The sequence below is a fragment of the Passer domesticus genome, chromosome Z, assembly GCF_036417665.1.
Source record: "Passer domesticus isolate bPasDom1 chromosome Z, bPasDom1.hap1, whole genome shotgun sequence".
Classification (NCBI taxonomy): domain Eukaryota; kingdom Metazoa; phylum Chordata; class Aves; order Passeriformes; family Passeridae; genus Passer; species Passer domesticus.
Genome location: NC_087512.1, coordinates 68,408,867 through 68,420,566, shown reverse-complemented (window position 1 = coordinate 68,420,566; position 11,700 = coordinate 68,408,867). Strand labels below are relative to the sequence as shown.

The 11,700-nt window shown below is 43.1% G+C and overlaps 1 protein-coding gene across 4 annotated transcripts in view; it reads left to right on the top strand.

Moving 5' to 3' along the window:
- Positions 1-1,011: 1,011 nt before the first annotated feature.
- The window catches only part of KCNN2 (potassium calcium-activated channel subfamily N member 2), a 74,804-nt gene continuing 64,115 nt past the window's right edge, over positions 1,012-11,700 (top strand). Inside the window, exons 1-3 of one of the 4 annotated variants that reach the window (XM_064405119.1) lie at positions 1,012-1,458; positions 1,699-2,864; positions 3,054-3,149. In XM_064405119.1, the coding sequence (XP_064261189.1) occupies positions 1,437-1,458; positions 1,699-2,864; positions 3,054-3,149 (1,284 nt within the window). In that variant the 5' untranslated portion in view covers positions 1,012-1,436. Of the gene's footprint in view, positions 1,459-1,664; positions 2,865-3,053; positions 3,150-11,700 lie in introns of those variants that run through there. The other 3 variants (XR_010353971.1, XR_010353970.1, XM_064405121.1) reach the window with 3 other exon arrangements.

Here is an 11,700-nt window from a genome sequence, read left to right as displayed (position 1 = left end):
TCCTGATATTCATGCATATTTCAAAAAACAGGCAAAATGGGACAAGAAAGATAGAATTACAGCACTGTGTTTTTTTCAAAGAGAATGGAATATCTGAAACTGTGTTAAGAGTTCATATTAACTATTATGAACTATAATAGCCTGTTCATTCTTAAGAATGAAAGCACTTTTTATCTTGGCCATTGGTGTTCAGGGAAATTAGTGCAATATTGCGCATCCAGATACGCTTCCGTGTAACTTAAAAACTGAAGTATTTTTTCATTTGTGCAATGAAGTGTGTGTAGATTTTTATTCAAAACTTGGTTGTAAGACAAATTTTTACTTATCACAAGACATTATGATTTTGTGTATTGTATATATTCCGACTTATGAGTGCTTTTTCAAAATAACATGCTACGCAAACATAGCTAAATTTTGGTCTGTCTCTAAATAATTTATCTATATTGTAACCCATGATAATCACTACATTAGTGAGGCTTGTTTCATTGTGTGACTGATACGTGTATTGCTTTAAAAGCTACATCTTGATTAGGAATTAACTTTAAAATTTTATAACAGAGCATATTTAAAAACTTTGCTAATGACACTGCCTCACTCATCTTTCTAACCTACAACTCATCTAAGGATTTCAAAGGAAATTGAATGTCACAGGAGACACAGAAATTACAAAGATGCAGGCTTTTGTCCTAGAAAGGCTGGTGGATTTTGCCTTTAATATTGCCGAGAAATTAAAGATGTAAGGAAATCTTTCATGCTATCAAATATTGACTGGGGAAAAAAATAAGGAAGAAAAAAATAAATATACACCCCTTATAGTCTTGCCTAGTTGACATTTGACAGGAATGACACAGCTGTAACAAGGTAAATCACTTCTCATTTTCATAATTCTTTCCTTAAATAATCTTTCCTTATATAAATGCAGAAAGCAGACTTTACCTGACGCAGACATGGCTCTGCCTAACGGAGCTGCCAGAGCAGATTACTCAGTGGGGGCTTGGGAGGCAAAGAAAGGGGAAAAGGCAAAATGGCAGCATACAACCAACTTGAGGACCGTGCAGGCAGTGCACGGCAGGGAGCCGCAGGCGGAGGGCAGCTACTCAGTGACACCGGTCCCGTTTCCCGGTACAGCTCCTGCCGACCCGGCGGAGCAGCTCTGCAGCCCTCGAACCACCCCCGGCTGCCGCCCCGGCCGCGCCTCTCCCTCCTCCGGCTGCGGGAGGAAGGAGCAGCCGGCAGAAGCCGCGGGTCCCCCGACCCGTCCTTCGGGAGAGGCCCGGGATGTGCCGGGGAGGGCTCCCCGCCCCGCCCCGCTCCGCGGCCCCTTCCCGCTCTCTGCGGCCCGGGGCGGCGGGCGCGCAGCGAGCCCCGCGCTGTGTTTTGCAGGGCGGCGGCGGCGGCGGCGCTGCTGGACAGCTCCGGAGCGCGACGCGGCGCCCATGTTCCGGAGACGGCGCAGATGTGAGTGGGGAGCCGGGGAGAGCCGCCGGGGAGAGCCGCGGCGGAGCCCCTCCGCCGACAGGCGAGGGAGATCCCGGGAGCGAGCGCGCTCCCCGCCCCCGGGAAGCCCCGGGTTTCCGCGGCGCGGGCGGGGCGGGCGGGGGGCGAGGGCAGCCCTCACCTGCGGGGGGCGGGAGGCGGGATCCCCGCGGGCGGGGCCCCGCGCCCCCGCTGACGGCGCGGCCGCCCCGCCCCCGCCAGGTGACGTGATGCCCGTTGTTTTGGTGCGCCCGACCAATCGGACGCGGCGGCTGGATTCTACGGGAGCCGGGATGGGCCCGTCGTGGCGGCAGCAGGACGCTCCCCTGCCGACCGTCACGCATTGCGCAGGGTGCACCACCGCCCGGTCCTCCTGCGGCTTTAACGGCCCCGGCATGGACCCGCCGCGCCACTTCCCGGCGGGCTTCGGCCCCGAGCAGCAGCAGCAGCAGCACCACCAGCAGCAACAGCAGCAGCAGCGCCCGCCGGCGCCGCCGCACTGCCAGCAGCACGGCCAGGACAAGCAGAGCCTCCAGCAGCAGCAGCAGCAGCAGAGCCCGTGCCTCCAGTGCAACAACTGCGCCTACTACGGGGCTGCTGCGGCAGCCGCGGGGGATAACCTGCCCCTGCTGCTCCGCGCCTCCTCGCCGCTTTCGGGCGCCTTTCGGACGCACTCCTCGCCGCTGTCTTCCGCCGCCTCCTCCCGGCACGGCAGCCAGCTGAACGTCAGCGAGTTCACCCCGTCCAGCCATGCTGGCGCGTCCAGACAGCCTCACCAATATTCCCAGTACCACCAGTGCCATAGCCTGCAGCAGCAGCAGGCAGCCAGCCCCAGCAGCAGTGTCAGCAGCAGCAGCACTCACCATCATCATCACCACCACCATCACCACCACCATCACCAGCAGCAGCAGCGCCGGGAGAGCAACCCCTTCACCGAAATAGCCATGAGCAGCTGCAGGTACAACGGCGGCGTCATGCGGCCGCTCAGCAACCTGAGCTCGTCCCGCAGGAACCTGCACGATCTGGACTCCGAGTCGCAGCCGCTCCAGGCGCCGCTCGCCAGCCCCGCCGCCGCCGGCTCTGCCCCCGCCGCCGGCAGCCCCGCCGCCCCGGAGATCGTGGTCTCCAAGCCCGAACACAACAACTCCAACAACCTGGCGCTGTACAGCTCCGCCGGCCCCGGCCCCGGCCCCGGCACGGGAAGCTCCAACAACGGCGGCGGCAAGTCCAGCAAGAAGAAGAACCAGAACATCGGCTACAAGCTGGGACACCGCCGGGCTCTCTTCGAGAAGCGTAAGCGCCTCAGCGACTACGCGCTCATCTTCGGCATGTTCGGCATCGTCGTCATGGTCATCGAGACCGAACTCTCCTGGGGCGCCTACACCAAGGTACCAGCTCGGCGGCAGCCGGTCCCACCGCCCGCGGCCCCCGCCCCGTCCCCGTCCCGTCCCCGTCCCGTGGTGTCCCGCCGTGCCGTGGCGCGGTGCCGCCGGCCGCCTCCTCGGGCCGGGGTGGCGGCGGGGCGGAGCGGCCCGCGCATGGGATCTCTGAGGAACGGCGGTGTCTTTCTCTTGCAGGAATCTCTGTATTCCCTCGCTCTGAAATGCCTTATTAGCCTCTCCACGATTATCCTGCTCGGGCTCATCATCGTGTACCACGCAAGAGAAATCCAGGTAACGTTTCCTTCTGTGGGTCAGGGAGCGTTGCTGGCTCGGGGTGGGGGGTGCGAGGCGGTTTGTCCAGGGGAGCTGCGGCGGTAAGTACTGGGCACGTCCTGCCGCTTCAGAAGGCAAACGTGGTCTCTGCAAGCCTGCCGAAGTTGGTGAATGGACCTCAGCCCTGGAGACGGGCACCAAGCGACGGGCAGAGAGCAGCCAGGAAGCTTTGCCTGCTGGGGAATTCTGCCTGCTAGGAACTGTTGTCTGCAGTTGTGCTATTGGATTGCCTAGCCTTAAGGTTATAACCTGCTTTCCAGGTGATGTGCCTGTCGTCTCCTGCAGCAGATGTGCAGCAATAGTCTTTTATTTTTCAGTGACTAAATTTCATGCTGTGCATGTTCTCTTGACGGTAAGACGGTTAATGGTCCTCACTGTGCAAGGTATGTAATCCTCAGTGAGCTGTCTGAAATAGGAGTATACTCTAGGAGAGTGTTTAAAAGGAGGGGGGAGATTTGATATTTGACTTGTTTTATTTAATGCTGTAGTGTCTAGGAATGTGACCAGAGAAAAGTGTTAAGAAGAAAAGAGCTAAAGGTAAGAGGAACATAAAGGTCAAAGATATAGAATAAATTTCACAGATACTGTCACAGGTTCTGTCCAGGTGACTTAGTCCTAATTTCAGCTTCAATTTTTTTTTTGACCAAGAAATTAAAATGTAGCATTTAATCTCAACCAACTGTACAACAGACAGAATTCAAAATTTTGAAGGGAAAAAAGCTTACTCATAGGTATAGTGCCTTTGCTTTTTCAGAGACTCCTTGAGCTGAAGACTGAAATGTCAGGTTTCAAGGGCAATGAAGACTTTTCCACTGGTACCAGTCAGTTAAATAAAAAATAAAATATTAAGCATTGTATACTACAATTCTTCTTCTGTGCAAATGAGTGCATGTAGTTTCGATATGAGATGGTACATAGTCTCCTTGACACTCACACTTGGGGTAGTGTTTGAAAAGTATTATGTCACTGAAGACTTTTTCCCTAATTGAATCCTGTTGTACAGTTTTTGCACATGCAAAACTTCTTTTCCTGGCTCAGAACCCATTTTTTTCTGTGTTAATGTCAAAGATATTGAAAGCTGTTTAATGATATTGTATTGAATAAACAAGTATTCTGGAGAGAGAGCAAATTTATAAACTACAAGAGTACTGAGGAACGGGTTTCTTTATCAGTATAAAAATAAATAAGTAGCACCCCTGCAGTGTGGGATCCTTATCTGGTCTATCTTCCCACAAATGTTTCTTCAGGCATGAATCTCAAAGCTTAAAACAAGCCCTCTCTAAATGTTTAAAATATTCTATGCATTTTTCAGAAACTTTAAGTGAAGAATTTTGTGGAAGATAAATAATTGAATGAAATAGTTGAATGAAAATGAAATAACTAGGTCTGTGCAGGTACCCCAGCTTATACTGAATAGTTACTCTGAGATTATATTATTTGTTGGGTTTTTTCAGGAAAAGATTTTAAAATTTTCATTGTCTTAGGAATCAGATCCCTTATGGATAAAAAAAAAATATTTCAAAAAATTGTCATTCCATTTTGGTTGTGTTTTTTTTTTTTAACTGATTGTTTTAAATAACTTCCTCATGTATGCAACTCCATGGCAGGAGTTGTGCAGTCATGTGGCTTAATCACGGTTAATGTGGTTTTCAGTGCCGCCGGACAGAGCACAAGTATACCTACCTGCAAAGCAGCAATACCCCATGTTTCAGAATGAGAGACACCAGAAACTGCAGTAGTCATGACAGTGCCTGGAGGAGCTGCAGCTTCAAGGGGTTCTGTCATCCAAATCAAAAGTGAAGAGAAGTTCTCTGTTTCAAGGAGTTTGTTACAAGGAAAGGATGTAGTACCCTTTGTAGCTCTTAGATATCTGCTCACTTTTGAATTTTAGCATAGTATGTTTTTCTGCACACACTTGACTTTTAAAAAATATGATGATGTGAGTGCAGGGCAAAGGCTATATCAATTCTATGGTAATAAAATATGTGTTGCACTAGACACCAGGGGAAAATGATATCTTTAAAATCTCTTGGCTAAGTGCATAATGTACATTGTGTTCTCCAGGCAAAGGAAGATACTGTGTAACCCTGATAATGTAATGTTTTTAAAATAACCTTTAAAGCAGACTGTTTTCTGAAGGCAGACATGTCATTTATTCAAGAAAACATTCTTCTCTGTGCAGAAGAATGAATAAGGTCTGTAGAACAGAGCCCACAGTTGGTTGGTTGTGTCCTGGAGGACTTTTTGCACCAGCTATTTGTCAGTCTGTTCCCGTTGAAACATTCTTTTCTCATTATTATCTGAAATATACTTAAATATTTGTTATAGTGTAAATAAGCAGGAATTCATTGAGAGAAGAAAATTTGTTCTGTAGAGCAGAAGAAGGCGGTTGTATTCACCTTGCGGCTGTGGTGTCTTTCATACTCTGGTGGGAGTAGGCCAACCTTTGCATAAGTAGATTTTTCTACAAAGCATGAAGCAAAAAAAAAAAAGTTGGGGAATAAGGAGCGGACAGTTTAATAATTATTACTGAGTGCAGGATGAATACTGACTGAGAAACTCCTGTTGACCTAGAATGCTGGCAAGTGGAAGTCAGCTTTTTCATTCTTTTGAGTAGTCTTTGACCTTGATTTATTGGTAGGAAGATCAAACAGCCATGCTGCAAGGATATCCGTGGGACGGTGCCTAGCAGCACAGCAGGTGGCTTTAGTCTTCTCTTGAAGTGACATTACTTGTATGTTTTGTTTTAAAAAATCAGCCAGTTAAACCAGTCTCTACAGTTTGCCTGCCCCAGACTTGCTGCCTTTTTTAAGGGAGTTGGGAGGGAAGTTTATAAAGGTTTGCCAAGATTCTTCCCAAGCCGAGAAGTGGTACAGCAGCGTAAGACAAGTGAGGTTTCGTCTTTTCCCGCGGTCAGACCGCGGTGGGTGCGCGGTGCGGTGCTCGGGTGCGGCCGGGGCGGTGTGGAGCCGCCGCTTCAGCACCGCGGACAGCTCCGCGCGGAGCGCCCGGCTCGGCGCCGCGCCCCGGAGCCCAGGCATGGCTCTGCCCCTGGCGGACCAACGTCTCCAGAAGGGTGGTAGCTGCGGTGTTCAGACAGGGCTAACTGTAGGGATGCTGAGTAGCCTTTGTGAAATACTGGAACTGTTTAAACATTTTCCACAAATATGTTTTCAGTGATGACGCTGTATTAGCCAGACTCCAGGAGTAAAAGTGTGAGCTGTTATGAATTTTAATAAATGTGAGTTAGTGTTAGGAATACAGTCAAGGTCAGTTGGAAACAGTTGGGTTCAAATTCATAGCTTAATTTATCATTTCCCGAAAAGAGGATAAAAATTGTGAGCGTTTGCTTCACATCCTTCCCCCTTCTAGAAAAAATCCTAATGAGAAACAGTAACAGAATTGGACTTGAGGCTAGTGATAACCACAAAATGTGTGTTCATTTTTGTTCCATTTTTGTTGTGTCTATAATGATGTTAAAAACATTACACTTGGGAGATAATGAAATATGCATTGCTCTCTCTCCCGGCCTGTGTGGTTGTTGATTCAGTTCTTCAGAACAAGTGCTTTGTGTTTGAAAGATCAATGGGAAAAATGTAATTCATCATTATCCCAGCCTAGAACAGGTATTTCTCTGACTGTTACTCCGGTTGAGAGTTTGAAGAGGTGAAAGAGGGAAGAGCTAAAAAGACATTACCCAATTTTCATAATAATTTTTGATATACTAATTATCCACTTCATGCATAAACAGTTTGTTACTTAATACTATTTTACATAATTAAAGCAGAGGCTGTATGTAACATAATTAAAATTGTATTCTTTAGAACTTACTGATCCATTCCACATTCCTCTAGTGGAATTCAATCCATAAATAAAAGGGAATTTAAGAAAGTTTTGAGTGGGGGTTTTCAAGGTAAATTGCAGTTTTTCTAATTTTGTTTAAAAATGGACCTCTCTGTGTGTCTCTAGATGGTTAGAGATAGAAATGCACTATCTTTTTAACTATTCACCCCTGAACTAATACTGACACTTTCTTGTATTACAAAGAGCAAAAGGATTAAATCAAAAGTCTGTGAGACTGCCATTCAGTGTTTTGTTGGGCATTCCACCACAGCCGAGTATTTCTTCAGAGATGGTGGTCAGTGGAAGAATATATCCACTGGAACACTTCTTTAATGCTGGCCTGCTTATTGTACCCTTTCTGTAAATAAACATACTACCTGTCCTGAATAATAGTAACGTGAGTATTGCTAACCTGTGCTGTCTCAGACAGCATCTGAGCTTCTTTTTCCTGATACATATGCTGTCACTCGTACAGAATCATGAGTGTTGTTGGTATTTGTTAAAGCAAATAGAAATCTCATGTGTGTGTGCGTGTATCCGCTGAAGTTTGTAACCACTTTTAAAATGTATTGCTTGTTTTTACTTCGATAGAACACCTGTGGAAAGGCTTGGAAACTCCAGGGTTAAGTTTAAGTTATTGCTTGCATGGCAGAGCCTCACAGGGCTGCAGGAAAAAAGCAATATCAGTCCCGACAGGTCTGAAGTGGTGGGAAAACGTGCTACTGATAGATTTGGAGTGAAACATTTTCAGTTGTCATTGCCTTTCTATAAAACTACCACAGCTGAGAGCCCAAATATCTTGCTGAAGAATCAAGAATCTTCTTTTCCATGTGCCTGAAAACTAGAAAAAATTGAACAAGCAGTATCAGGTAACAGAAAAGAATGATAATACATAATACCTGTTTATTGTGCAAATACATCCCATAGTGCATGATGATAATAAGCACAGTTATGGGAGTTTCATTATTTTACTGGCATCAGTGGAAAGTTTTACTGTAAAAATTGTGCACTTGTGAACCTTTAAACTCCCTTACAGTTTCTTGTCATAAGAAGTAATGCTTGTTCTATAGATCAACTTATTTATTTTTTATTTATCTGTTATTTATTTGTTTCTATTCATGTCATTGTTTTGCCTTCACTGGAGTGGTACATGTGCATTTCATTGTCTTGCTGACAATCTTTTGACTGTGTGGAGTTCAACTTGTCTTTGCTTAGATGTATTGAAGCATCAGGGATTGCTCACGCAGACTGTAAATCTTCAGCTTAAGAAATTAATGAGTTTGACTAAGAGCACAGAGAGCAAGTCTGATGGAAAATGGCTGCAAATCAAGAAATAAACTTAGAGTGTTACTTAGTCTGATCTGAGGTCTCTTGAGAATCAGTGATTTTTTTTCTAATTATACTAATAGATTTTGAGTCAAGCAACAAACTTATTGTGTGGCAGTTTATCAAGGATATGGTAACTTCATGTTCAGATTCAAAAATTCCCCTTTACCAATTAAATTTAATACACATTTCACTTCTGTAATGAACTGCACAAAATCATACAGGAATCCAAGGAATCACTCAGGAATCCAATATCACCATATTTGACAAATTAACAGCATATCTGTCAAGTTAACAATGTAGAGTTTTTTTGTGAAAACAGTAAGTTTCAGTTCCGTTCAGTACATTTTTGATAGTTTTATGTGTAGAGCCTGTTGATGTAAGAAACACTGCAGGTGCCCGTTGTCTCTGAGAAGCAGCACTGGAATGCATATGGCATGGAAGGCAGGCTTGAAAATCCTTTCACGGTGATCAGCCTTGGAAGGGGCAATAAGGTTAAACATGTATTATGCCTCTATTTCCAATAGGCTTCATTAGATTGTAGAAGGAGGTGGTATGTGGTGCTCAGTACACTGAGTGGTTGCTCCAGCCATACCTATTTATTTATATCTGATGTTGTTCCAGCCATTTGTTAATGAAGCTGTTAGAAGTTTTTCAAGACATGACAATGCATTATGAGGTGTGAGAAAGTATGTCATTGTCACTGTTAGAAGAGAGAGAGCATTGAGAACGTTTGTAACCAGGGATCAGATTTTGGATTTGTATAAATTCTGTAGCTTAGCTGAAATGAACAGATGCTCTTGTCTGCAGTGTTAGATGCATTCTGCATGCCTATCTTAATGTGAAATTATTGTACATGTTAGATCATGTTAGATGGGACCATCAAATTAGGAAATTCTATCAGGTACTTGACTACAGCTCTTTTTTGCCTAACTTTAAGTGAAAGTGTGCCAGAACTGACAAGTGTACATAAATGCCTTTTTTGTTTTGGTTCTGGTTTGTGTGTGATCTACTAAATGTAGTATCTTGGGCTTTGAGTTTGATTTGAGATGTTTTTGACATCTGTTTTGCGTGAAGATCAGAACAGGAATGGCTGCTGTTTAGGACTCTGGAGAATTAAAAGGTTCTCTTTCAATCAACTGTTTTCACTGTTGATGATGAAAGTTGTCACCTTCCCTTAGTAGAGGACAAAATATTGCTCTGAGCCTATGAAGTTCCTTTTAAGATGTAAATTACCACTAAGAGAAGAGGCTGTAACTGATCTTGTAACTAGCATTCAGGTAAGCTGGAAATATTGATCACTGTAAAAAAATTTAATTAAAATTTTATAAAGTGTTCAGGATTTTTGTGAGGAAGTTTTCACAGCTTTTTTCTATGGAAAAGAGAAAAATTGCATATCATGGTAACACACACAAATAGAATTGAATTTTTCTCATGCCTTTTTTAATTTAATAATTTACATGACATTACATTGAAAAATATGAATGGGAAAACTTCTGTTCAGTAAAAATGATATGAGAAATATAGATCAAATCCTTAACATATAAGGAGTGCTCTAAATTGAAATGCTCTAAAGATCAAGTTAATTTAAATACCTACAGATATAGATAGATTTCTTAGTGTGATTATTCCTCATAGAGAATTATTATGTATTCTTGATTCAGTTGTGTAAATTGACCTTGTTCCATTGTTGTAATGAAAGCCACATTAAGAGATTCCTTCCTATGTCTCTCAGATGATCAGAAGCAACTGTCACAGGAACACTCTTTACAGCTTAGAAATAATTATTTTGTAAATGGAACAGTTAAATATGAACATCTTATATTTTAAACTGGTGTGTCTGAGCCCAGACTTTTGCAAACAAAATGTTCAGTTAATATCATGCCTAAATATTTTCATAGTTGCAGAGTATCACACATTTGTAACTAACTTCATTCTCTTCTTTCTGCTTGAACAGTCCCTGCAATTGTGCCCTTCATCTGTGAGGAAACAGTTGTTAATAAGCATTGTTTTATATTGATATTTAGTAGAAGGGCGTGAGTATTATATATTCCATGAAGGAGTGAGAGAATTGGGTTCTGAAGAGCAATGTCTGTATCTTCTAAGGTGCTTTCTCATCTCTTTCATTTTGTTGGAGACAGACCGATCTTTTGGAATTAAATTTCTTTTAAGGAAATTCTAAACCTTTTCGTGATGTATGGAAATACACTTATGTGTTCCATATACAAATAATTTTATATTTTGATGTCCTGCTCTTAATCTTTTAAGAGTAATGTGTTCTGGGTTTGGTTGTTGGTTTTTTTTTCCCCTACAGAAACATATTAAAACAAAACCTTGTGTCAAAGTGGCAGCTTCTGAAATTTTATCTATACTAGTACTATAGAGTTATCTTGATGTACAGGTGAGAGCTGGGTTCTTTGTTATGTACTGACCAACAGAACTTTTTATGAAATTCTAATTGAATACAATTATAAGATTACTGAAGGCTGCAGGAACCATGAGGGTCAAAAACAGAGTTAAGAGGCTGTATAGTGTAACTTCTTAAGTATAGTTCCTCTTCAAAAGCTCTGCTTGTTAAAGAATATATTTGAAATAAAAAATAAGTGAGAAATAAATATATGTGGGCTCATATCTACAGATTTTATTTTCACCTGTGTATAAAGAGCTTTTTGACCTTTATCTGTATTCTGCAAAAAATTATGCAACTGTGTGTTTTCCACAAATAGTTATACTTCAGTTCTGTGGTTCAATGAGAAGGTGTAAGATAGTCTGAAAAGAAGGAAAAGCTTTTCTAGCAAGTATTTATATTGTAAAAATATTTCATTGTAAAAGAAAATTATCTGGACAATTCCTTACTCTTTTTTTTGTCGAAGGATGTTTTTTACGAAAGAGAGCACTGAGATTAAGAGTTCAAGTCCTGTGGATGGCTTCATAGCTAAACTTGGAGTTCAGGCTTGCCTATCATGTAGTCTTATGCTCAGATCAGTCATTTGTCATGTAAATAAGACATTGTAATTGCCATCCATCTATGCCTATAATTTTCAAGAATTATATGCCTACTTTAGCAGATGTCCCAAAACCTACAATATGAAATGAATGCAGTGCTCCACAATATGTTCTAATGAGATACTATTCTTTATGAAGCATTTTATTCCTATTAAAAGTTTTATTCCGTCTTTCATAGTTCTGCAAGTTCTGTAGCATTACTACAAATATACACAGTCATTTGCACCTGCCCTATAACTGACCTCTTATGGTAGTGTCTTTCACTAGAGTAATGCATTATGAAACAATGCTTCATTTTCAGTCACTTAGCAAAACAAAGATGTGTTCTAGTTGG